This window comes from Anomaloglossus baeobatrachus, chromosome 2, assembly GCF_048569485.1.
Source record: "Anomaloglossus baeobatrachus isolate aAnoBae1 chromosome 2, aAnoBae1.hap1, whole genome shotgun sequence".
Lineage (NCBI taxonomy): Eukaryota > Metazoa > Chordata > Amphibia > Anura > Aromobatidae > Anomaloglossus > Anomaloglossus baeobatrachus.
In genome coordinates this window covers 260,046,798-260,074,384 of record NC_134354.1, presented here as the reverse complement: position 1 = coordinate 260,074,384, position 27,587 = coordinate 260,046,798, and the positions used below count along the sequence as shown (strand labels likewise).

General features: G+C 45.4%; 2 protein-coding genes across 2 annotated transcripts in view; one reads left to right on the top strand and one right to left on the bottom strand.

Moving 5' to 3' along the window:
- Positions 1-27,587, top strand: part of MYO19 (myosin XIX) — a 175,034-nt gene that overhangs the window by 62,752 nt on the left and 84,695 nt on the right. Inside the window, exons 10-12 of the mRNA XM_075335795.1 lie at positions 2,522-2,612; positions 9,530-9,695; positions 20,522-20,595. Coding sequence (XP_075191910.1) covers positions 2,522-2,612; positions 9,530-9,695; positions 20,522-20,595 — 331 coding nt within the window. The remainder of the gene's footprint in view (positions 1-2,521; positions 2,613-9,529; positions 9,696-20,521; positions 20,596-27,587) is intronic.
- Positions 1-27,587, bottom strand: part of PIGW (phosphatidylinositol glycan anchor biosynthesis class W) — a 176,056-nt gene that overhangs the window by 103,095 nt on the left and 45,374 nt on the right. The window lies entirely within an intron of this gene.

Sequence of the window (27,587 nt, the reverse complement as noted above, 5' to 3'; positions counted from 1 at the left end):
AGACGACCTGCTTATAAAGGCACCCTCTCAAGAGGCATGCCAACACAGTCTGAAGGTGGCACTAGACACTCTCCAGAGTTTCGGGTGGATTATCAACTTTCCAAAGTCTCATCTAACCCCGACCCAATCTCTGACTTATCTTGGCATGGAGTTTCATACTCTCTCAGCGATAGTGAAGCTTCCACTGGACAAGCAGTGCTCGCTACGGACTGGAGTGCAATCTCTCCTTCAGAGCCAGTCGCACTCACTGAGGCGCCTCATGCATTTCCTAGGAAAGATGGTAGCAGCAATGGAGGCAGTCCCGTTCGCGCAGTTTCATCTGCGCCCTCTACAATGGGAGAGCCTATTAGGGTGGGGAGCGGTGTATCTCCACCACAGGGCTCAGGGGATGTGGACTCTGGAAGAGTCCACCCTGCAGATCAATGTTCTGGAAATCAGAGCATTCTATCTTGCCCTGCGAGCCTTCCAACAATGGCTGGAAGGCAAGCAGATTCGGATTCAGTCGGACAATTCCACGGCGGTGGCGTACATCAACCACCAAGGGGGAACACGCAGTCGCCAAGCTTTTCAAGAAGTCCAACGGATTTTGACGTGGGTGGAAAGCAGAGCGTCCACCATATCCGCAGTTCACATCCCAGGCGTGGAAAACTGGGAAGCAGACTTTCTCAGTCGCCAGGGCATGGACGCAGGAGAATGGTCCCTTCACCCGGACGTGTTTCAGCAGATCTGTTGCCGCTGGGGGACGCCGGACGTCGATCTGATGGCGTCACGGCACAACAACAAGGTCCCAGTTTTCATGGCACGGTCTCACGATCACCGAGCACTGGCGGCAGACGCCTTGGTTCAGGATTGGTCGCAATTCCGACTCCCCTATGTGTTCCCACCTCTAGCATTGTTACCCAGAGTTCTCCGGAAAATCAGGTCCGACTGCCATCGAGCCATACTCGTCACTCCAGATTGGCCAAGAAGGTCGTGGTACCCGGATCTGTGGCATCTCACGGTAGGCCAACCGTGGACACTACCAGACCGTCCAGATTTGCTGTCTCAAGGGCCGTTTTTCCATCTGAATTCTGCGGCCCTGAACCTGACTGTGTGGCCATTGAGTCCTGGATCCTAGCGGCCTCAGGTTTATCTCATGAGGTTGTTGCCACAATGAGACAGGCTAGAAAACCATCCTCAGCTAAGATCTATCAGAACAAGGTTCTCATTGCTCTCCAGAAGCCGCCTTTCGAGCCTTTGAAAGAGGTTCCCCTTTCTCGGCTTTCACAAAAGGTAGTTTTTCTTGTGGCGGTCACGTCTCTTCGAAGAGTGTCCGAGCTAGCGGCGTTATCTTGCAAATCTCCCTTCCTGGTGTTTCACCAAGACAAGGTAGTACTGCGTCCAATTCCAGAGTTTTCTCCCAAGGTGGTTTCTTCCTTTCATCTCAATCAGGATATCACTTTGCCATCTTTGTGTCCGCATCCAGTTCACCAATTTGAAAAGGGTTTACATCTGTTGGACCTGGTGAGAGCACTCAGGATTTACATTTCTCGCACGGCGTCCCTACGCCGTTCTGATGCGCTCTTTGTCCTAGTCGCTGGTCAGCATAAGGGATCGCAAGCTTCCAAATCCACCCTGGCGCGGTGGATCAAGGAACCAGTTCTTCACACATACCGTTCTGCTGGGCTTCCGATTCCATCTGGACTGAAGGCCCATTCTACCAGAGCCGTGGGTGCGTCCTGGGCATTGCGGCATCAGGCTACGGCTCAGCAAGTGTGCCAGGCGGCTACCTGGTCGAGTCTGCACACGTTTACCAAACACTATCAAGTGCATACCTACGCTTCGGCAGATGCCAGCCTAGGTAGACAGGTCCTTCAGGCGGCGGTGGCCCACCTGTAGGAAGAGGCTGTCTGACAGCCCGTTCATGTGGTATCTTTTTACCCACCCAGGGACTGCTTTTGGACGTCCCACTGTCTGGGTCTCCCAATTAGGAGCGAAAAAGAAGAAGGGAATTTTGTTTACTTACCGTAAATTCCTTTTCTTCTAGCTCCAATTGGGAGACCCAGCACCCGCCCTATTTGTTCTTAGGGTTTCGTTTTTTCGGGTGCACATGTTGTTCATGTTGTTTCTTAAGTTCTCCGATCGTGTTATCGGATTGAATTTGTTTTTGAAACTGTTATTGGCTTTCCTCCTTCTTGCTTTGGTACTAAAACTGAGGAATCTGTACTCCTACGGGAGGGTGTATAGCCAGAAGGGGAGGGGCCTTACACTTTTAAGTGTAGTTCTTTGTGCGGCCTCCAGAGGGCAGTAGCTATACACCCACTGTCTGGGTCTCCCAATTGGAGCTAGAAGAAAAGGAATTTACGGTAAGTAAACAAAATTCCCTTCTTCTACGACTCCCATAGAATAAAGGGGCCACACATCTTGGACCCCGTTATTATGACATTTCCTAGAAATATATGTAAAGATAACTTTTTAGAGTTAAGAAACAAACAATCCTTTTATTTATGTATTTTTATTTTTTTTACATCTCTTTTCAAAGATTTTATCTGGACTTTTGCATATGGGAAATATACATTTTTCTGACCCATTGGATGAAAGCCAAGCATGTGAAATGGTAAATGCTTCAAAAGGTAACATTTTCTTATTTTAACAGTATGTGACTTAAAAAGGTTTTCCCACGAACAACTTACTTTTAAAGTTAACATTAATTAATAGAGCTTAGAATAATAACAATAATATATACAATCTGATGTATTTAAAAAAAAAATGTTTGTGTGTGACCCTGCTATGTACTGTGTAACGGCCGTGTCTGAACATACAGGGACATGGTTTGATCATACCACATCTCCTGGGCCGGGAAGGAAGTAATAAAGTATACAGACATTACAGCACAGGATCACAAATTATTCTTTCTATGAGGTAAAATATTTTTTAAAAAGAGGCAGTGAAATGCTTTACCTCAAAAAAAGAATTAGATACAGTCTGGTGGCGGATGGCTGTAAACAGTGAATCGAGCTGAACAGCACAACTCCCTCCAATCACTGTGTAGTGTGGCCATTACTAAGAACTGCGCTGGCATCAGTATACACTAGTGATGGGCGGACCCGGACTGTAAAAGTCCAGATCTGCATGGGTTTAAACGAACCTGAGCACCGACCCCGGGCCCCGAGTTCTCAGGGAACTCCGAGTAACAATCCAAGTCCAGCCATCCGGGTAATAAAAGGAAAAATGAAAGAAAAAAGAAAGAAAATAAGTATAAAGCAAGTACTTCATATTTAGCGGTCTCCATGCATCTGTATACTGCTTCTGGGGCCGCTCACTCTACTTCCGGAGCTGCTCATTATCTGCATGCATATGCACTGCTTCCCCCACCCACTGGCAGTCGCCATGCCTCTAGTTGCAGTCAGACAGCGCCCATACCCTTTGTAACAGTATGTCTGCTCATTATTTTAGCTGTGTTTCAAAATAAGAAGGACTACATGCAGCTTTTTAAAAATTATTTAAATAAATAGTTTGAAAACTTTTGTGCGGTTCCCCCCAATTTTGATATCCAGCCATGATAAAGCCAACAGCCGGGGGCTGGTATTCTCAGGCTGGGGAGGCCCATGCTTATTGGACCCCCCCAGCCTAAATATTGAATTGTTATTTAAAGAGGACCTATCATTTTTCAGAAAATAATAGGCAGCCACACATTAAACACTTTCTAAATATGTCTAAATAAAAGGACCTGGCTCTACTCAGAGTTACTGGAGGTGATTGACAGGTCAGCAGGGACCTGTCAGTCACCTGTTGGGAAGAACCAACTGGAAGTGGCATAGTAATAATTTCATTTGTGGCTATTGTGCCCGGCCTGATCTTGAAAGTAAATTTTCTCTGAAACACTGGAGTATTTCAGGGATTGGTGTACCTGGCTGCAGTCGTCCATGCAGGCTGTAATTAATGCTGCCCGCTCTTTGGATTGCATGAATCTGCCTGTCTGTTTCCCTTTAAAAGGCAATCTGTCAGCCGGATTTCACATCCTATACTATTTATATGTGCATTTAGCACTTTCAAAGACCCGTCCTGCCATACATTTACACGGGCAGTCTGTTCCTTTGTTACTAATTTAAATCAATGTTTAAATTGATATGCAAATGAGACTGAATAGCTATTTGTAGATCTGAAGCCTCTGCCACTCCAGTTCTATTAACCGCCCAACGATGCCTCCTCTTGCTTGCCTCAACCTACACAGCATAGAGATTGACAGTCAGGAAGAGGGGGCAGCTCTGGGCAGGGAATAGAGCTGAAGTGACAGATGCTTCAGATATTCAGACTCATTTGTATATCAATTTAAAAGCTGAGTACTCAGCAATGGAGGAATGGCCAGGCCATGTAAAAATATTGCTGGACTTGCTTATTAATGAGCTACAGGCACATCTTAAGAGATTCCTGTGAAGGGAAAATTCTGCTGACAGATTCCCTTTAAAATCCCACAATAATGTCTAGAAACCTTTTATTTAGCACTACCGAGACCACTTCATGTAAATAAGGATTCCTCCAAACTCCTTTTGTTTCAAAACTGCAGCATAAATAATACAATGTGGCATTATTTTGTCAATGATTATGTTTTCCTGTAAACACAAGCTAACAGGCGTTGATGACTTAACATAAAACATCTAATAGCACAATTAATATTCACCGTGAGTATAAAATTGAGGATCCACCTCCAGTTTCACTATGCAGACAGATATAGAGGTCACATTAAAGAATCCTTAGTGTATAGATACCATATGCTATATTGACACGATGTTTCAAGGTAATAAGAATTAATCAACAAAGGATATGTGCACAATTGCAGTGGCTTTGCTGCTGGCATTTTTTTTAATTGTATGTACTAATAATGAGCTGCTTCTAAGTGGAAGTTGTCAGTAGGCTGGACCGATCACTTCTTTTAACAGCTTCATGGCATCGGAATCCTGAAGCTGTTCAAAGAAGTTAAAAAATCTTGAACATACAGTATGTGTAGCAAGTTGTTTTTACATTGCTGTTTGTATGTTCTTTTCTTTTTTTTGGTGCTTTTTTAGTGCTCTTTCAGGGGGATTCCAGGCATAAGCCACCGAAAAACGTCATCATATGCACATACCTTTAGATTACATTCACACATCCCACATGTTACCATTCGAGAGAAACACCACTTTTTTTTCTCAAATGTTTTTGCTATTTCTTTCCTTATCTAGTAGCACCCTAGTTGTTTAAGGTTTTTTTCTCATCCTTTTTGAAGCAGCTGAATGACCAAACATTTTTTTTTTATCCATTCACTCTTAAAGCTGCTTTACACGCTGCGACATCGATAGCGATCGCACCCGCCCCCGTCGTTTGTGCGTCACGGGCAAAACGCTGCCCGTGGCGAACAATATCGCCAGTACGCGTCACACATACCTTCCTAACGACGTCACTGTGGACGCCGAACAACCTCTTTTATAAGGGTGCGGTTCGTTCAATGTCACAGCACCGTCACTCATCGGGCCACCAATAAAAGCGGAGGGGCGGAGAGCAGTTGCATTCACGTCACTCCCACCTCGTTGCCGGAGGACGCAGGAATGCTGTTGTTAGTCGTTCCCGGGGTGTCACGCGTAGCGATGTGTGCTGCCTCAGGAACGACGAACAACCTGCGTCCAGAACGAGCAACAATATTTGGGAAATGGACGACGTGTCAACGATCAACGATTAGGTGAGTATTTCTGATCGTTAGCGGTCGCTCGTAGGTGTCACACGCAACGACGTCGCTAACGAGGCTGGATGTGCGTCACGAATTCCGTGACTCCAGCGATATCTTGTTAGCGATGTCGCTGCGTGTAAAGCGGCCTTTAGTCTTGGTCACACGACCGTATAAAATAATTGGTCTTGGTCAGAGTTTCATCCAGAAGACTTGGAAGGTTTTTTTTTTCACTTGTCATCTTTGTGCAGTGTTTTGGGGTTTTTTTAAGCAGAAGCTATTAATAATTTACTGGACCATTTACAGTTTCGTATGTTAAAGAATTGCAATATATTCATAAAAATCAGATGCCTTACTGTGGCACTTTATGGCAATGACCTTTTTTTTCCACACCCGTAGACATGAATGGGTAAGTCTCATCCGACAGATGAAAGAAAGTAGTGCATGCTACAGTGCCCCATTGAAGGACACTAGTCCCAGTGCTGTCCATTTGCTGCCAGTTTATTCATGGACACAAGGTGAGCTCACCCCATACTCTAAGCAGGTAATGGCAGTGTGTTACAGCCAAGAGTTGCCTTTAACAATTGGGGGTGGATGGGAGCTCCGCCTGCTATTGTTTAGTCTTTAATGATGGGCGAACTCGCAGATATCTGGGATCGGCGGGACTAACCGGACTTAAAAAATTAATAAATAAAAAAAATATTGGTTCTATTTATTTAAATAATTGAAAAAAAAGGCTCATGTGGTTCCTCTTATTTTGATACACAGCCAAGGTAAGCTCATGGCTGAGGGCTGCAGCCTGAAGCCGTATGCTTTATCTATACTAGCTATCATAATACGTGGGGACCCTATAACTATTTGTTTATTTTTATACCACACAAATGACACACAGACAGGGTCTGTGATTTGTTGCAGTGAGACGTTGTCACACAGGCTGAGGTCGTGTCTGCCTACAACCAATCACAGACGCCAGGACTGCAGTGAATATGTATGAGGATAATATGTGGCCCCGGAAGAAGAGTGAGCGGCCCCGGAAGCAGTTAGAGCCGCATTGTAGGCTTGGTAAGTATAGCGCGCTTGCTTTATTTTTCATTTTTCCTTTATTCTATTTTTTATTTCTCAAGTTGCCGTACTCGGATCATTAGCCGGAGTTCCCTGAGAACTCTAGATCCGGCACCCGGATTCTTTTGAAACTGCGCGGATTCCGGATTCGGACTATTTCAGTCTGGGTCAGCCCATTACTATTAGTCTGTTAATTCCCGCTGACAAACTCTGTATATAGCACAGGCGTGAGACAATCACATCTTCAAGTCCTCTAAGGAAATTATTTAAAACACTGAAAAGTAAATAAAAAAAAAAATTAAAAAATCATTGCAGTTCAAATCACTCATTGTTTGCCGCATTAAGATTAAAGATAATAAAAAATACAAATGTGGTAGCGCTGCATTCAGAAAAGTCTGATCTATCAAAATCTAAAAATAATTAACCTGATCGGTAAACTCTTCAATACCACAAAAAATGCTGTAATAATCGATTAAAACATCATATCTATCCCAAAATGGTATCAATAAAAACGTCTCACCCTACAAAACATAAGCCATCACCGACCAAAAAATGAAAATGTTACAGGTCTTGGTAAATGGCGACAACCCCCAAAATTGTTCTGTCTAAATTTCTGATTTTTTTTTTTTCCACTAGAATAATAAAACAACTGTTTACAACAGGTTTAGTATCGCCGTAATTGTACTAATGAGAATCTTATTGCGAGGTCATTTTTACCACAACATGTACAATGTAAAAACAATTTCCAAAAAAGACAACAGAATTGTGTTTTTTTTAACAATTTCTCCCCATTTGGATTTTTTTTTCCTGTTTTCCAGTACACTATGTGGTAAAATCAATAGTGTCATTCAAAAGTACAATTAATCCTGCAAAAATAAGCCCTTGTATGTCTGTGTGGACAGAAAAATAAAGTTATGGCTTGGTGTAGAAGGAGGGGGAGAAACCCCCACAAAGACGGAAATTGACCCCATTGTAAAGGGGATAATGGTCGAGTCCTATCTGCAGAACTGATGAGGATAGACCATGTTCTGAATCTTAAGAACTGGAGACATGGACCTGTTTTTTTAAAACTGATGTTTGTAAAGCTCCATGAAACTCTATGGGTCAGTGTGCTATCCCAGATAAAATGGACAGCACTAGGTGGCTGTGTGACTGTTGCCTACTGCCATGAACTGAAGCCTGTGGGGAAAGGAGATTAACGATCTACATGCCACAACTGAGTGCTGTGAGGGGAATGAGAATTTCAGATACTGACCAACAGTAGATTAAAGATGTTGTCCACTACTTTAACACAGATGGTCTATTCTTAAGATAGGTCATCAGTGTCTGATTGGCTGGGTTCTGACACCTGTTACCCCCGCCATTCAACTGTTCTTGGTGTCGGTGGTGGCAGCAGGAAATGCTGTGTTCCACAGCTGCTCTGTCTTCTGATAGAGGCCACCTCCTATTGATTTGAATAGGAAGCGAAAAAAGCTGTGGGAAGAAAGGCGCAAATAGGGTCTTACCCGGTATAACAATGGGAGGTGAATGTATAACAGGAACACTCACCTGATGCGGTTGTGCCAGTCACAACCCCTTTGACAGCATGAAAGTAACGTGGAAGGCAGCAGTCCCGCAAAAACGGAGTGATTTCAGACAACAGGAGAAAAGCAGGTTTAAATACCGCGCCAAACCACAGGAGTCCAGATGAAGTTAGTAAATCTCTTTTCTTTATTTTCACAGGTCTACGCGTTTCAAGGACATATCAGTCCTCTTCCTCAGGACAAAATGCAGAGAATACTATGTTAGTATTCTCTGCATTTTGTCCTGAGGAAGAGGACGGATATGTCCTTGAAACGCGTAGACCTGTGAAAATAAAGAAAAGAGATTTACTAACTTCATCTGGACTCCTGTGGTTTGGCGCGGTATTTAAACCTGCTTTTCTCCTGTTGTCTGAAATCACTTGATTTGAATAGGAGGCAGATGTGTAGTACCCAGCCGCGGAACTGAGACCCCAGTCGATCAGACATTGATGACCTATCCTAAGGATAGGCCATAAATGTTAAAGTAGTGGACAACCTTTTGAACTCCAAAAATGATGTACCAATACATAGCTTACCCCATTAATGACCTTTACAATAAAAGGTGAGCTTTGTAGAGGATCACCGAAAATGTATGACTAGCACTGATGTTTCTTTTCTTTTAAATAAATGAACATAGCTTATGCTTTATGTTAGCATTCCTAAGTTTTCATGTATTAAAGTTGGATATAGATACAAAATTCAAAAATATGATTACAAGTGGGGGCTAATCAGTAATTATTTGGACACATATACAGTATACATATATAGACTATGATGTTCCAGCTGCGTACACTGTGTGCTTCTAGACGCTGAAAGGCCTGGGAAAAGCTTATTACTGACGCACTCCAAAAATCTCACATAAATGACCTGTCCTTAGAATAGGCCTTCAATATCAAAGACCCTTTATAGCAAAATAGGAAAGATAGACCCACCCAAGAGTTTTTCCCCCCACCTTTTCAAAGAATCTAGCAGCCCATCCAATCCATTGCTTTTTGTTTTTTTTAACAATTCATGATGCTTTTGTGTCTGATGTTCAGTAGCCATATTACTAATATGTGCCTTTTAAAATGCCTTCTGCCGATGTATGCGTATATTTTCAATAATTATTTCTTGCACTGACATTACAGCTATCCATGAATATAATGGTTTAGCATGTATAGTATGTATAGTATAGCATGTAGATTTGCGCATATATGTGATGTGGGTATATTGTTTTCTCTTGCTTTAGAGTTTGCAAATTCGGCTTCAAACCTGTTACAACTTCCTCCTGATCTACTGCTGGAAAGATTGTGTTTCCGAACGATTACAGCTGGGAAACAAGTATTTAAGAAGCCATGCAAAAAGTCAGAGTGTGAGACCAGGAGGGATTGTCTGGCCAAAACCATCTATGCTAGGTGAGTTAAAAAGTCGGTAAATTCAGATTAAAGGGGTTTCCTGGGAATAATTTTTAACTCTATTTCTGCTTCTGTTAGGTTAGAATAATAGGTGTTATTCTGTCCCCTTGTCTCCATTACTACCATGATCATTTTTGTCAGCTTGTGCGACCTGCATAACTGGGCTCAGTGTCTCGTGGTGTCTGCATCAGTAACCACTAAGCCCAATTATTGACTGCAGGAGTCATGTGCTCTGTAGTCATAATGGCACTACTGCAGCTTCTAATCAAAGACTAGGGCACTGGTGCACACGTGATGCAACTAGGAAGGGCAAGAAACACCTGGTTATTTTATCTGGCAGAAGCCAATGGGGAGAGAACAGTTACTCCCAGAAAACCCCTTTGAATCATTTCCAACAAGTCAATATTAAAGTAAAGACTTTTACATTTTATTGTCATTTTTTTTCTTTGCAATAAATTGCGATCAGAGTGCTAACTGTTAATATTCCATATAATGATCATATTATTTTACATTTTTATCATTTACTTTCAAGTGTAAAACATACCGTATTTTTCGGACCATAAGACGCACTTTTTTCCCCCCAAATGTTGGGAGAAAGTGGGGGGTGCGTCTTATGGTCTGACTATAAGGCTGCGGGGAATGAGGGTGCCGCGGTGCAGCGGGTCATCGGCGGCACGAGCAGGCTGTAACAGCCTGCCGTGACCACGTGGGCCCGCTCATTACATATGCACGCCCATCCTCCCGCCCATCATCTCTCAGCGAAACCGGCGCTGACAGGTGGGCGGGGTGATGGGCGGGGGGGGGGGTTTGCGTGCATAATTAGCAGCCGGCCGTGATCACCCCTGGCAACTACAGCCTGGAGTCATCATGTGCGGCTGTATTCACTGCCCCCCGTGCATCATTATCAGCGCGGGGTGCAGTGAATCAGTGTACTCACCCGTCACCGTGTGTGGAGCCGCCCCCCTGCAGCATCGTGTCTTCCTGTCTGTGCCGGCGGTCAGCTGATCTGGACACTAGCGGCGCGCACCGCGATGACGTCATCGCTGTGCGCGCCGCTAGTATCCACCAGAATCGATCAGCTTACCGCCGGCACAGACAGGAAGACGCGATGCTGCAGACACCGGTGACGGCTCCACACAGCGGCGCTGCAGCTGAGACAGAGATCGGTGCTTCAGGGAGTGAGGAAGGGTAAGTATAAACGTTTATTTTTTTTTTTCCTGTGCCACAGGATACACGCCATTTACCAGGATGGGGGCATTTCATGAGCAGGATGGATGGGGGCATTTCATGAGCAGGATGGATGGGGGCATTTCATGAGCAGGATGGATGGGGGCATTTCATGAGCAGGATGGATGGGGGCATTTCATGAGCAGGATGGATGGGGGCATTTCATGAGCAGGATGGATGGGGGCATTTCATGAGCAGGATGGATGGGGGCATTTCATGAGCAGGATGGATGAGGGCATTTCATGAGCAGGATGGATGGGGGCATTTCATGAGCAGGATGGATGGGGGCATTTCATGAGCAGGATGGATGGGGGCATTTCATGAGCAGGATGGATGGGGGCATATCTTGAGCATGATGGATGGGGGCATATCAAGGCAGGAGGATCCTTATCAGAATGGGGTACCTTAGTAGAGAATTTGGGGACATTACCCCCATAACAGTGTCAGCAGCAGATCCTCGCCCCATAACAGTGTGTCATGACCATATTTTTTGGTTAAAATTTTATTTTCCTATTTTCCTCCTCTAAAACCAGGGTGCGTCTTATGGTCAGGTGCGTCTTATAGTCCGAAAAATACGGTATTTGCTTATTTATGTAGGCAGTAACAAAGCATTTTTAAACCTGTCCTAAATAAGAAGATATATAATGTCATAAATAAGGACATATGTAAACTATCAATATTGATAAGACAGACTAGTATGTACATACAATACTAAAAAAAAAGTTGTAAAAAGACAACTGTCCACTGTGTTTATCCTAATACACCAGGGGTTGGTAATTAATTTTCCTGAGGGGCCACATGGGAGACCGTGACTTGTGTGGAGGCCAAACCAATAGGCTGAAATTAATTCAGCTAAACATTAATATTAAATATATTAATTATTTTTATTTTATATTAATATTGTATCACTTAATATAGAGCAGAATTAATAAGTATCCTGACAGCCCCTGTATATAGTATATAGAGCCCACACACAGACTCCTGAGACTTGCATAGCTCCCTACATACAGGATGAGCCCTCACACAGCCCCTATATACCGCATGAGCCCCCACGCAGTCCCTACATACAGTATGAGCCCCTGTACAGCCCCTATATACAGTATGAGAATTTACATAGCCTCTTTCTATACAGTGCGAACCCTTACATAGCCCTTCTATATACAATGTGAGTTCCCACATAGCCCTATATATACAGTATGAGACACCAACAGTTCCCTAAATACAGTATGAGCCCTCACATAGCCTTCTAAATAAATTGAGCCCCACATAGCCTCCTGACTACGGTATGAGCTCCCACATGGACTCCTATGTACAGTATGAGTCCAGACGTAGCCTCCTATATACAGCATGGTCCCCCACATAGCCTCCTAAATACAGTATGAGCCCCCACATTTTCTCCTATATACATTATGGCCCTACATAGCCACCTGTATACATTTTGAGCCCTCACATAGCCTCCTAAATACATTAAGAGCCCCCACATAGTCTCATATATATACAGTACAGACCCAAAGTTTGGACACACCAGAGTTTTCTTTATTTTCATGACTCTGAAAATTGTATATTCACATTAAAGGCATCAAAACTATGAATTAACACATGTGGAATGAAATACTTAACAAAAAAGTGTGAAACAACTGAAAATAGGTCTTATATTCTAGGTTCTTCAAAGTAGCCACCTTTTGCTTTGATTACTGCTTTGCACACTCTTGGCATTCTCTTGATGAGCTTCAAGAGGTAGTCACCGGAAATGGTTTTCACTTCGCATGTGTGCCCTGTCAGGTTTAATAAGTGGAATTTCTTGCCTTATAAATGGGGTTGGGACCATCAGTTGGTGTTGTGCAGAAGTCTGGTGGATACACCAGTGAATACACCATTCAGCACCATTCGTGCTGAATAGACTGTTAGAATTTGTATTATGGCAAGAAAAAAGCAGCTAAGTAAAGAAAAACGAGTGGCCATCACTTTAAGAAATGAAGGTCAGTCAGTCCAAAAAATTGGGAAAACTTTGAAAGTGTCCCAAGTGCAGTGGCAAAAACCATCAAACGCTACGAAGAAACTGGTTCACATGAGGACCGCACCAGGAAAGGAAGACCAAGAGTCCACCTCTGCTGCGGAGGATAAGTTTATCCGAGTCACCAGCCTCAGAAATCGCAGGTTAACAGCAGCTCAGATTAGAGACCAGGTCAATGCCACACAGAGTTCTAGCAGCAGACACATCTCTAGAACAACGGTTAAGAGGAGATTTTGTGCAGCAGGCCTTCATGGTAAAATAGCTGCTAGGAAACCACTGCTAAGGACAGGCAACAAGCACAAGAGACTCGTTTGGGCTAAAGAACACAGGAAATGGACATTAGACCAGTGGAAATCTGTGCTTTGGTCTGATGAGTCCAAATTTGAGATCTTCGGATCCAACCACTGTGTCTTTGTGCGACACAGAAAAGGTGAACGGATGCACTCTACATGCCTGGTTCCCACCGTGAAGCATGGAGGAGGAGGTGTGATGGTGTGGGGGTGCTTTGCTGGTGACACTGTTCGGGATTTATTCAAAATTGAAGGCATACTGAACCAGCATGGCTCCCACAGCATCTTGCAGTGGCATGCTATTCCATCCAGTTTGCGTTTAGTTGGACCATCATTTATTTTTCAACAGGACAATGACCCCAAACACACCTCCAGGCTGTGTAAGAGCTATTTGACTAAGAAGGAGAGTGATGGGGTGCTACGCCAGATGACCTGGTCTCCACAGTCACCAGACCTGAACCCAATCGAGATGGTTTGGGGTGAGCTGGACCGCAGAGTGAAGGCAAAAGGGCCAACAAGTGCTAAGCATCTCTGGGAACTCCTTCAAGACTGTTGGAAGACCATTTCCGGTGACTACCTCTTGAAGCTCATCAAGAGAATGCCAAGAGTGTGCAAAGCAGTAATCAAAGCAAAAGGTGGCTACTTTGAAGAACCTAAAATATAAGACCTATTTTCAGTTGTTTCACACTTTTTTGTTAAGTATTTCATTCCACATGTGTTAATTCATAGTTTTGCTGCCTTCAATGTGAAACTAGAATTTTCAGAGTCATGAAAATAATGAAAACTCTTTGAATGAGAAGGTGTGTCCAAACCTTTGGTCTGTATTTATTTTTATATATATATATATATATATATATATATATATATATATATATATATATATATATGTATGTATATATATATATATATATATCATAAGCCCCACATAGCCTCATATATATGTTTCTGAGCCCCAAATAGCCTCCTATATACATTAGAAGCCACACATAGCCCCTATATACATTTTGAGCCCTTACACAGCCTCCTATGTACATGCAAACATTACATATACATGAAGAAAAAAAAAAAAAACACCACATATTCACCTTGCTCTCATTCCCTTGGAGATCTACTCCAGCCTCAAGTACACTGATGCTCCGCACTGGAAATATGATGATGTGACGTCATCGCGTCTGCTGTGCCTCACAGTAGACGCGATGGTGGAAGAATGAGCCAGCAGCACCACCCTCTGCCAATGTGTTCACCGATGCAAATAATGGCGACATCGGGCAGCAGCGAATGGGTGGCACGCATGGGCACAGTGAGGTCTGCAGTCGACTGTTTTACCCCCTCTGGCTTTCTCTGTCCACGGGCTGTCTCAAGTTCAGTGAAATTGCAAAATAAATGGAATTCCACAATTGTTTTTGGACTTTTGTATTTACTATGTTCACTATATAGTAACCTGAACTGGCACTATGATTCCCCAGGTCCGTATGAGGTAATAGATACCAAACATGTATTGGGTTATTTTTATTTAAATTATGAAAAACATTCAAATTGTCTCTCCAGGAAAGGAGACAAACTCTAGCGCCACCTATTGGAAGCAGCAATCCTAAAAGTCAAAATTGGCCTTTTAACATGCCTTTTCATATGACCTAGGATATATGCCAGACCAGAATCCCAATTTGCAGACATGGTGTTTCGGGGTAATTGCCCCTCGTCAGTGCAAAGTGTGGGTATCTGATCTGGCTGTATGAGAAGCTATGTGGGGACCACGGGGGAAGACTATTCTCCTTATGGAGACCTGACAAACCAGTCTGGCTGTCAGTGATAAGGGTACTTATAGCTGCAATGCTCCTCTGGGAATTATTCAAATTGTCTCTCCAGGAAAGGAGACAAACTCTAGCGCCACCTATTGGAAGCAGCAGTCCTAAAAGTCAAAATTGTCCTTTTAACATGCCTTTTCATATGACCTAGGATATATGCCAGATCAGAATCCCAATTTGCAGACACTGTGTTTCGGGGTGATTGCCCCTCGTCAGTACAAAGTGTGGGTATCTGATCTGGCTGTATGAGAATCTATGTGGGGACCACGGGGGAAGCCTATTCTCCTTATGGAGACCTGACAAACCAGTCTGGCTGTCAGTGGTAAGGGGACTTATAACTGCAATGCCTCGCTGAAAAACATTCAGAAATTTGTGAAAAAAAAAATTGCGCTTTTGTGACCATTTTCCGAGACTTGTAGCGTTCTCACTTTTTCGGGATCTGGGGCTGTGTGACTGCTTATTTTTTGCATCTTGAGCTGACACGTTTAATTACACTGTGTGCAGAATTATTAGGCAAATGAGTATTTTGATCACATGATACTTTTTATACATGTTGTCCTACTCCAAGCTGTATAGGCTTGAGAGCCAACTACCAATTAAGTAAATGAGGTCATGTACATCTCTGTAATGAGGAGGAGTGTGGTATAATGACATTAACACCCTATATAAGGTGTGCTTAATTATTAGGCAACTTCCTTTCCTTTGGCACAATGGGCCAGAAGAAAGATTTGACGGGCTCTGAAAAGTCCAAAATTGTGAGATGTCTTGCAGAGGGATGCAAGACAAACCAATCACTGATCTCGGGGAGACCAGCCAGAGAAAACACTGCCGGCAGCCAGCAAAGGCGCTCAACACAGTGAAATCCTAGGTGCATTGCCCCCTAAGAAGTATGCAAATCAAAAAAGCTCCGTGGAGCCTCTGTTAGGAGTCTCGACACATTAACTAGCTAGATATCCCTCCGGGAAGGACCTAGCCAAGGAGTGGCTCTTTTTAAGGAGACCACTATACCCACCATATTAAGTGGCCCTTTTAGTCAATATCCAATTCTTTGACGAGTTCAAAGATATGCCAAGGGAAATACCAAGGCCAGGTATCCATCCACAGACAGCTGTTTCGGGGTATTGCCCCTCATCAGTGTGGAGTAGGATTCTGGCTAGGTGGGAGCAATGCCTAGTAGACCAGCAAGACAAAACAATCACTGATCTCGGGGAAACCAGCCAGAGAAAACACTGCCGGCAGCCAGGAAAGGCGCTCAAAACAGTGAAATCCTAGGTGCATTGCACCCTGGGAAGTATGCAATTCATACTGGTGGTCTCCTTAAAAAGAGCCACTCCTTGGCTAGGTCCTTCTCGAAGGGATATCTGGCTAATTTCTGTTCAAGACTCCTAACAGAGGCTCCACGGACCTTTTATGATTTGCAGAGGGATGCAGCAGTCTTGAAATTGCCAAACATTTGAAGCGTGATCACCGAATAATCAAGCGTTTCATGGCAAATAGCCACCAGGGTCGTAAGAAGCGTGTTGGGCAAAAAAGGCGCAAAATAACTGCTCATGAATTGAGGAAAATCAAGCATGAAGCTGCTAAGATGCCATTTGCCACCAATTTGGCCATATTTCAGAGCTGCAACGTTAAAAAGCAAAGGTGTGCCATACTCAGGGACATGGCAAGGTAAGGAAGGCTGAAAAACGACCACCTTTCAACAAGAAACATAAGATAAAACATCAAGACTGGGCCCAGAAATATCTTTACACTGATTTTTGAAAGGTTTTATTAACTGATGAAATGAGAGTGACTCTTGATGGGCCAGATGGATGGGCTAGAGGCTGGATCAGTAAAAGCCAGAGAGCTCCACTCCGACTCAGACGCCAGCAAGGTGTAAGTGGGGTACTGGTATGGGCTGGTATCATCAAAGATGAACTTGTGGGACCTTTTCAGGTTGAGGATGGAGTGAAGCTCAACTCGCAGACCTACTGCCAGTTTCTGGAAGACAAATTCTTCAAGCAGTGATACAGGAAGAAGTCGGTATCGTTCAAGAAAAACATGATTTTCATGCAGGATAATGCTCCATCACATGCATCCAACTACTCCACAGCGTGGCTGGCCAGTAAAGGTCTAAAAGATGAAAAAATAATGACATGGCCCCCTTGTTCACCTGATCTGAACCCCATAGAGAACCTGGTGTCACTCATAAAATGTAAGATCTACATGGAAGGAAAACAGTACACTTCTCGGAACAGTGTCTGGGAGTCTGTGGTGGCTGCTGCATGCAATGTTGATCGTAAACAGATCAAGCAACTGACAGAATCCATTGATGGTAGGCTGTTGAGTGTCATCATAAAGAAAGGTGGCTATATTTGTCACAAATTTTTTGGGGTTTTGTTTTTGCATGTCATACGTTTAATTTTAAATTTTGTGCAGTTATATTGGTTTACCTGGTGAAAATAAACAAGTGAGATGGGAATATATTTGGTTTTTATTAAGTTGCGTAATAATTCTGCACAGTAATAGATACCTGCACAAACCGATATCCTCCTAAGATAGCCAAATCTAAAAAAAACCACTCCAACTTCCAAAAATATTAAGCTTTGATATTTATGAGTCTTTTGAGTTGATTGAGAACATAGTTTTTGATCAATATTAAAAAAAATCCTCTAAAATACAACTTGCCTAATAATTCTGCACACGGTGTAGACCATTTTTGGGTAGATGCAATGTTTTGATCGCCTGTTATTCCATTTTACTGCAATGTTGCAGTGACCAAAAAAAACATAATTCAGGCTTTTTTATTTATTTATTTTTTGTTACGCCCTTTACCGAACATATTAAATTATTTTATATTTTGATAGATCGGGTGATTCTGAACTTGGTGACACCAAATATGTCTATTTTTTATTGTTTTATTTTCAATGAGGCAAAAGTGGGTGATTTGAACTTGTTTTTTTTGGGGGGGGTTCTTATTCCCTCCAAAAATGCAATAAAAAGTGTTCAAAACATTGTTTATACCGCAAACATTTACCAATTAAAACATCACCTTGACTTTCAAAAAAATGAAGTCCTCACATAGACAGAATTGACAGAAAAAGTAGAAAAAGTTACGGATCTCAGAAAGTAATGACACAAACCAAATCATTAATTTAATCCTTTTTATAATTTATTTTTTTAAATTTCAGAATCTTTGTAACAATAGTAATAACAATAACAAACTTTACAAAGCTTTGAATAATATTAACTGGGGGCAATCATATTTCCAGGTCATCTATGCCGAACTGTGAACACCCTCAAAAATAAATGTCAGATTTTTTTTTATCATAGTTTCAACATACTTGTAATTTTTTTCTTCATTTCCAGTACATTTCATGATAAAATGAACATTGTCATGAAAAACTACAATTCATCGCCTCAAAAAAAGGCCTCATACCGTTTTGTCGATGTAAAAATAAAAAAAGTTATGGTTTTTTTGCCTACTGGGAGGAAAGGTTAAAATTGGCTATGGCAGGTTAACTTTCAGATGGTTTAAGTTGTGCGCCAGACTAAAATATTATAGATAATGGATCTTTTTTTGTCTGCAATCTTGTGACATGAGAGCTCATCTTTTCTTTTACTCTGTCCTATTTCTCCAACATAGAACCCATTCCAAAACATTTAGGGCCCAGAATCGGGTACCCCATTTTGGATGTAAAAGTCTTAGTGCTCATTTAGACATGTACTGTATGTGTTCGTGCTGATTTTTATTATAGTCAGTGGTTGTTTACATGTCCCAGGTTTTGATCCTAAGGCCACGTCACACTAAGCAACATCGCTAGCAACATCGCTGCTAAGGAACAACTTTTGTGACGTAGCAGCGATCTTGCTAGCGATGTTGCTGTGTGTGACATCCAGCAACAACCTGGCCCCTGCTGTGAGGTCGCTGGTTGTTGCTGAATGTCCTGGGCCATTTTTTAGTTGTTGCTCTCCCGCTGTGAAGCACACATCGCTGTGTGTGACAGCGACAGAGCAACAACTGAATGTGCAGGCAGCAGGAGCCGGCTTCTGTGGACGCTGGTAACCACGGTAAACATCGGGTGACCAAGAAGCCCTTACCTTGGTTACCCGATGTTTACCTTCGTTACCAGCGTCCGCCGCTCTCAGCTGTCAGTGCCGGCTCCCTGCTCTCTGCACACGTAGCCGGAGTACACATCGGGTAATTAACCCGATGTGTACTGTGGCTAGGAGTGCAGAGAACAGGAGCCGGCACTGACAGCTGAGAGCGGCGGATGCAGGTAATGAAGGTAAATATCGGGTAACCAAGGTAAGGGCTTCTTGGTTACCCGATGTTTACCGTGGTTACCAGCGTCCGCAGAAGCTGGCTCCTGCTGCCTGCACACGTAGCAGAGTACACATCAGGTAATTAACCCGATGTGTACTGTGGCAAGGTGTGCAGGGAGCCAGCGCTAAGCGGTGTGCGCTGGTAACCAAGGTAAATATCGGGTTGGTTACCCGATATTTACCTTAGTTACCAAGCGCAGCATGCTTCCACGTGTAGTGACGCTCCAGCGATCCCTGCCAGGTCAGGTTGCTGGTGGGATCGCTGGAGCGTCGCTTAGTGTGACATCTCACCAGCAACCTCCTAGCAACTTACCAGCGATCCCTATCAGGTTGTATCGTTGTTGGGATCGCTGGTAAGTTGTTCAGTGTGACTGGGCCTCTAGTCATGATTTATACTCTCATCCAAGTCTACGAGCCTGTGAGAAGACTCGAACAGAAGGCGATGGCATCATAGTAGCATCATAATTCTCTCTGAATTGAAAGGTTTTTTTGGTTGAGAAGCTTGAGAAACATTTTTGGTGCAGTAAAAAACAGATGAAATTCCGATCTGAAGTACTGATAAAACTCCAATCTAAAACACTTAGGAAACTCCGATCTAAAACACTGAGGAAACTCCGATCTAAAACACTGAGGAAACTCCAATCTAAAACACTGAGGAAACTGATCTAAAACACTGAGGAAACTCTGATCTAAAACACTGAGGAAACTGATCTAAAACACTTAGGAAATGCCGATCGAAAGCACTGAGGAAACTCCGATCTAAAACACTGTGGCTCAGTGGTTAGCACTGCAGTCTTGCAGCGCTGAGGTCCTGGGTTCTAATCCCACCAAGGACACCATCTGCAAGGAGTTTGTATGTTCTCCCTGTGTTTGCGTGGGTTTCCTCCGGGTACTCCGGTTTCCTCCCACACTCCAAAGACATACAGCTAGGGGCTTTAGATTGTGAGCCCCAATGGGGACAGTGTTGCCAATGTATGTAAAGCGCGGTGGAATTAATACCGCTATATAAATGAATAAAATTATTATAAAAATCCATCCATACCACTGTTGTGTGAATGCTGAGATCTGTATCCTGTCTATAGATTTTATTAAATCATGTCAATGAAAGTGAAGTCTTCTTTTATGTAGCTTTAAAATATATCATTTTGTAAAGACAGATATTGATCTTGTTTTTTTTTTCCTCAGATTGTTTGACTGGCTAGTGAGTGCAATAAATGAAAGCATACGCTCTGAATCAGGAACATGGAAACATTTTCTAGGTAAAGTATCTCAGGCAAAAACATTCTGAAACCAGATTACATATTTACATGTTATTAAAGGTGTGGTCCACAGGCCAAAGAACTTTGTATCTAAATCCCTATCTATTTAGTACCATAATCTAAACTAATTTTTAATATACTTGCCTTAAAAATTCTTTAACTACAAGATCTCACCGCTATAATATTTTTTCCCTACTTTGTGTGAATACGCTTCATTTGAGAATCCTGGTGCAAAAGATAGGGATTTAGCTGGAAATTTGTTTGGCATTCGGACCCCCCCCTTTAAAATGTATGGCTATATTCACTCACCCATGTCTATCCTGACATCCATCAGAAATGGAGAATGTTTTTTCCGATGTGTCATCCATTTTGCATCTTTTTTTTCCCATCTATTTTTAAAAACTGAGGCAAGTAGACTGAACCTTTTATCCATTGACTATTAACAATAAATTAGTGTAAAATGGATGAAACCATGAATTACACATTTTCGGCTCAAGTCATTAAAGCTTTTTAAGTAGTGATGAGCGAACACTACCATGCTTGAGTGGTTGGCACTCATAACGAGCATTTTGATGCTCATATGGGTGCGACTCGAGTACCAGAGTATAATGGAAGTCAGTGGGGAGCTCAAGCATTTTTACAGATTTCCTGGAAAAATGCTTGAGTTCCCCATTGGCAATATTAATTGTGGGGTCTTCAGCAGACCTCCTACTGCAATAGCAATCCATTGGCACTCTTACAATCATACCTAAGGGGAGCAGATGGTCGTGTGGAATGGTGCGCACCCCTTCACCCTTACCATCAGCCTGGGACACGCGCATTAAATTCCACTGTTATAGGTTGACATCCAATTACTAGATCTCTTAATAGAGTTCTAGGTTACGTTATTTTCTACAAACATATTAAAAGACAAAAGGAGAAATAATACAGAAATAAACCCAACTCCACTTATCCTAATTTTCTGACCAAATGGTATATAAATAAAGGGAAAAAATTCCAATTCCATTCTGAACCACGCTGCTTCTGAGGAAGCGAAATGACGCGAAATGTACGTCAAGGGGGATCTCTACAGTAATTATATTTATCTCTTTTATCCCTGAGTGGCAGCATGAGGTCGATGGTAGATATTGTTAGACAATTTATTTTTTACTGATTGTGTGCATGGTCCAGCCAGTGTTTATAATGTTATTTCTTTTTCGCTCCTAATTGGGAGACCCAGACAGTGGGTGTATAGCTACTGCCCTCTGGAGGCCGCACAAAGAACTACACTTAAAAGTGTAAGGCCCCTCCCCTTCTGGCTATACACCCTCCCGTAGGAGTACAGATTCCTCAGTTTTAGCTTTGTGCGCAAGGAGGTCAGACACGCACGCATAGCTCCATTGTTTTTAGTCAGCAGCAGCTGCTGACTATGTCGGATGGAAGAAAAGAGGGCCCATACAGGGCTCCCAGCATGCTCCCTTCTCACCCCACTGTATGTCGGAGGTGTTTGTAAGGTTGAGGTACCCATTGCGGGTACGGCGGCAGGAGCCCACATGCTGATTCCTTCCCCATCCCTTTTTACAGGGCTCTGGGTGAAGTGGGATTTACTGGTCTCCAGGCACTGAGACCGTGCTCCATCTACAGCCCCTGGAGAAGATGCTGGATGGAGCGGAGTACATCAGGGACATGGCCCTGCTTCCTCAAGGTACTCTGTGTCCCCGTGCATTTGGCGCTCACACCGCAGCATGCTGGGTGTTGTAGTGCGCCGGGGGACATCAGCGCTACGGCGCTTGTGCCATGGCCTCATTCAGCTTCGCTGAAGCAGGCACACTTATAGGAATCGGTCGCGCCGGCCGCTGGGACTGCGGCGCGGCTGGCACTTGTGGTGCGCCGGGGACTTCAGCGCGGCCCGCGCTTTTACGGCGGCCGCGCTGATAACTCGAGTCCCCGGCTTTTGCGGCCTGCTTCCGTTCGTTCCCGCCCCCGGACCTGCCAGTCAGGAGAGGGGCGGGACGCTGGCCACGTCTAGGAATCGGTCACGCCGGCCGCTGGGACTGCGGCGCGGCTGGCACTTTTGGTGCGCCGGGGACTTCAGCGCGGCCCGCGCTTTTACGGCGGCCGCGCTGATAACTCGAGTCCCCGGCTTTTGCGGCCTGCTTCCGTTCGTTCCCGCCCCCAGACCTGCCAGTCAGGAGAGGGGCGGGACGCTGGCCACGTCTAGGAATCGGTCGCACCGGCCGCTGGGACTGCGGCGCGGCTGGCACTTGTGGTGCGCCGGGGACTTCAGCGCGGCCCGCGCTTTTACGGCGGCCGCGCTGATAACTCGAGTCCCCGGCTTTTGCGGCCTGCTTCCGTTCGTTCCCGCCCCCAGACCTGCCAGTCAGGAGAGGGGCGGGACGCTGGTCAGTGCATCAGCGCCGAGGGCTGGAGTCGTTTTTACATACTCCAGCCCTCACAATCGGCACAGAGGGGACACTGTTTCCCGCACTTTTGTTTGGGAACTCCCACGGGCCGCCCCTCTCCACAGACGCCGGCAGCCATTCCTGCTGACACGCTGAGCTGCAGAGGGGAGCCGGGGAGACCCAGACAAGGAATTCTGCAGCCTCTTACCCGCTGTTCAGCGGGCATTAAGCAGCCCTCAGGGCTCACCCCCTCTTGTGCCAGTAGTATTCTTAGTATTTTGTTTCTACAAATACTTTGTATTGCATAGCGCTGGTCGCCCTTTGGCTATAGACTCTCTCACATTGCAGAGAGCCAGCAGCATGTCGTCCGTAAAACGCAAGGGTGCCAAGGCACAGACATTATATGCTTCCTGCACCGCATGTGGGACTTTTCTACCGGCAGGCTCCACGGACCCCCATTGTGTGCAGTGCTCGGCCCCTGCGGCGCTTGCACAGTCGGGACCTCTGCTGGACGTGACCCAGGGTGTACCACCTGTGAATGCTGTCCAGGTGACAGGAACTGAGTTTGCAGCTTTTGCTGACAGAATGTCTCTCACTATGTCACAAATTCTTGACACATTGCGAGCTAGGCCTGTACTTCAGGCCACGGACACTGTGCAATCATTGCCCCCTGGTCCCCCTCAGCTCCAAGCTCCGGGACGGGCATATACACCTCAGGGTGAAGACTCTGACTCGGACGATGGCCCCGGGCAGCCTAAGCGGGCTCGCTATGACGGGCCTTCACATTCATCTCAATGGTCAGGATCCCAGCGAGATGAATCTATGGGTGATGAGGCGGACGTAACTGATCAGGATTCTGATCCTGGGACCGCTCTCAATCTAGATACACCAGATGGTGACGCCGTAGTTAATGATCTTATATTTAACATCAATAAGATGTTAAATATTTCCCCACCAGCTCCTCTTGTGGAGGAGTCAGCTTCGCAGCACGAGAGAATCCATTTCAGATACCCTAAGCGTACTTTAAGCACTTTTCTGGACCACGCTGACTTTAGAGACGCAATCCAGAAACCCCACGCTTATCCTAGTAGGCGTTTTCCTAAACGGCTTAAAGATACACGCTATCCTTTTCCCCCTGAGGTGGTCAAGGGTTGGACCCAGTGTCCAAAAGTGGATCCTCCAATTTCCAGGCTTGCAGCTAGATCCTTGGTTGCAGTTGAAGATGGAGCGGCACTTAAAGATGCCACTGACAGGCAGATGGAGCTCTGGCTGAAATCCATCTATGAAGCGATTGGAGCGTCATTAGCGCCTTCTTTTGCAGCCGTATGGGCACTCCAAGCTATCTCAGCCGGGCTTGCGCGAGTTGACTCCGTCACACGTGCATTTGCCCCGCAGGTAGCACCATTGACCTCGCAAATGGCGGCATTCGCGTCGTACGCGATTAATGCTGTTCTTGACGCTACAAGCCGCACGGCAGTGGCGTCAGCCAACTCCGTTGTTTTGCGTAGGGCCCTGTGGTTGAGACATTGGAAAGCAGATTCTCATTCCAAGAAGTGCTTAACCAATTTGCCTTTTTCTCGTGACCGATTGTTTGGAGAGCGTTTGGATGAAATCATCAAACACTCCAAGGGTAAGGACTCATCCTTACCGCAACACAGACAAAACAGACCCCAACAGAGGAAGGGTCAGTCTGGTTATCGGTCCTTTCGAGGACCGGGCAGGTCCCAATTCGCCTCGTCAAAAAAGACTCAAAAAGACCAGAGACGCTCAGATTCTTGGAGGTCTCAGTCACGCCCAAAAAGGACAGCCGGAGGAACCGTTGCCAAGACGGCGTCCTCCTGACTTGCGGTCTCCGATTCCCACACCCGCGGTCGGTGGGAGGCTTTCCCACTTTGGCGACATCTGGCTGTCACACGTCAAAGACCGTTGGGTGAGGGATATTCTGTCTCACGGGTACAGGATAGAGTTCAGTTCTCGTCCGCCAACTCGTTTCTTCAGAACTTCTCCACCACCAGACCGAGCCGATGCTCTGTTGCAGGCGGTGGCCGCTCTAAAGGCGGAAGGAGTGGTGACCTCCGTCCCTCTTCAGGAACAAGGTCACGGTTTTTACTCCAATCTGTTTGTGGTCCCAAAAAAGGACGGATCGTATCGGCCCGTCCTGGATCTAAAGTTGCTCAACAGACACGTAAAAGTCAGAAGGTTCCGGATGGAATCCCTACGCTCCGTCATAGCCTCAATGTCTCAAGGAGATTTTCTAGCATCAATAGATATCAAAGATGCGTATCTCCACGTGCCGATCGCACCAGAGCATCAGCGTTTCCTACGCTTCGTCATACACGACGAACACCTGCAGTTCGTAGCGTTACCTTTCGGTCTGGCAACAGCCCCCCGGGTCTTCACCAAAGTCATGGCAGCAGTAGTAGCTGTTCTGCACTCGCAGGGTCACTCGGTCATCCCGTATTTAGACGACCTGCTTATAAAGGCACCCTCTCAAGAGGCATGCCAACACAGTCTGAAGGTGGCACTAGACACTCTCCAGAGTTTCGGGTGGATTATCAACTTTCCAAAGTCTCATCTAACCCCGACCCAATCTCTGACTTATCTTGGCATGGAGTTTCATACTCTCTCAGCGATAGTGAAGCTTCCACTGGACAAGCAGTGCTCGCTACGGACTGGAGTGCAATCTCTCCTTCAGAGCCAGTCGCACTCACTGAGGCGCCTCATGCATTTCCTAGGAAAGATGGTAGCAGCAATGGAGGCAGTCCCGTTCGCGCAGTTTCATCTGCGCCCTCTACAATGGGAGAGCCTATTAGGGTGGGGAGCGGTGTATCTCCACCACAGGGCTCAGGGGATGTGGACTCTGGAAGAGTCCACCCTGCAGATCAATGTTCTGGAAATCAGAGCATTCTATCTTGCCCTGCGAGCCTTCCAACAATGGCTGGAAGGCAAGCAGATTCGGATTCAGTCGGACAATTCCACGGCGGTGGCGTACATCAACCACCAAGGGGGAACACGCAGTCGCCAAGCTTTTCAAGAAGTCCAACGGATTTTGACGTGGGTGGAAAGCAGAGCGTCCACCATATCCGCAGTTCACATCCCAGGCGTGGAAAACTGGGAAGCAGACTTTCTCAGTCGCCAGGGCATGGACGCAGGAGAATGGTCCCTTCACCCGGACGTGTTTCAGCAGATCTGTTGCCGCTGGGGGACGCCGGACGTCGATCTGATGGCGTCACGGCACAACAACAAGGTCCCAGTTTTCATGGCACGGTCTCACGATCACCGAGCACTGGCGGCAGACGCCTTGGTTCAGGATTGGTCGCAATTCCGACTCCCCTATGTGTTCCCACCTCTAGCATTGTTACCCAGAGTTCTCCGGAAAATCAGGTCCGACTGCCATCGAGCCATACTCGTCACTCCAGATTGGCCAAGAAGGTCGTGGTACCCGGATCTGTGGCATCTCACGGTAGGCCAACCGTGGACACTACCAGACCGTCCAGATTTGCTGTCTCAAGGGCCGTTTTTCCATCTGAATTCTGCGGCCCTGAACCTGACTGTGTGGCCATTGAGTCCTGGATCCTAGCGGCCTCAGGTTTATCTCATGAGGTTGTTGCCACAATGAGACAGGCTAGAAAACCATCCTCAGCTAAGATCTATCAGAACAAGGTTCTCATTGCTCTCCAGAAGCCGCCTTTCGAGCCTTTGAAAGAGGTTCCCCTTTCTCGGCTTTCACAAAAGGTAGTTTTTCTTGTGGCGGTCACGTCTCTTCGAAGAGTGTCCGAGCTAGCGGCGTTATCTTGCAAATCTCCCTTCCTGGTGTTTCACCAAGACAAGGTAGTACTGCGTCCAATTCCAGAGTTTTCTCCCAAGGTGGTTTCTTCCTTTCATCTCAATCAGGATATCACTTTGCCATCTTTGTGTCCGCATCCAGTTCACCAATTTGAAAAGGGTTTACATCTGTTGGACCTGGTGAGAGCACTCAGGATTTACATTTCTCGCACGGCGTCCCTACGCCGTTCTGATGCGCTCTTTGTCCTAGTCGCTGGTCAGCATAAGGGATCGCAAGCTTCCAAATCCACCCTGGCGCGGTGGATCAAGGAACCAGTTCTTCACACATACCGTTCTGCTGGGCTTCCGATTCCATCTGGACTGAAGGCCCATTCTACCAGAGCCGTGGGTGCGTCCTGGGCATTGCGGCATCAGGCTACGGCTCAGCAAGTGTGCCAGGCGGCTACCTGGTCGAGTCTGCACACGTTTACCAAACACTATCAAGTGCATACCTACGCTTCGGCAGATGCCAGCCTAGGTAGACAGGTCCTTCAGGCGGCGGTGGCCCACCTGTAGGAAGAGGCTGTCTGACAGCCCGTTCATGTGGTATCTTTTTACCCACCCAGGGACTGCTTTTGGACGTCCCACTGTCTGGGTCTCCCAATTAGGAGCGAAAAAGAAGAAGGGAATTTTGTTTACTTACCGTAAATTCCTTTTCTTCTAGCTCCAATTGGGAGACCCAGCACCCGCCCTATTTGTTCTTAGGGTTTCGTTTTTTCGGGTGCACATGTTGTTCATGTTGTTTCTTAAGTTCTCCGATCGTGTTATCGGATTGAATTTGTTTTT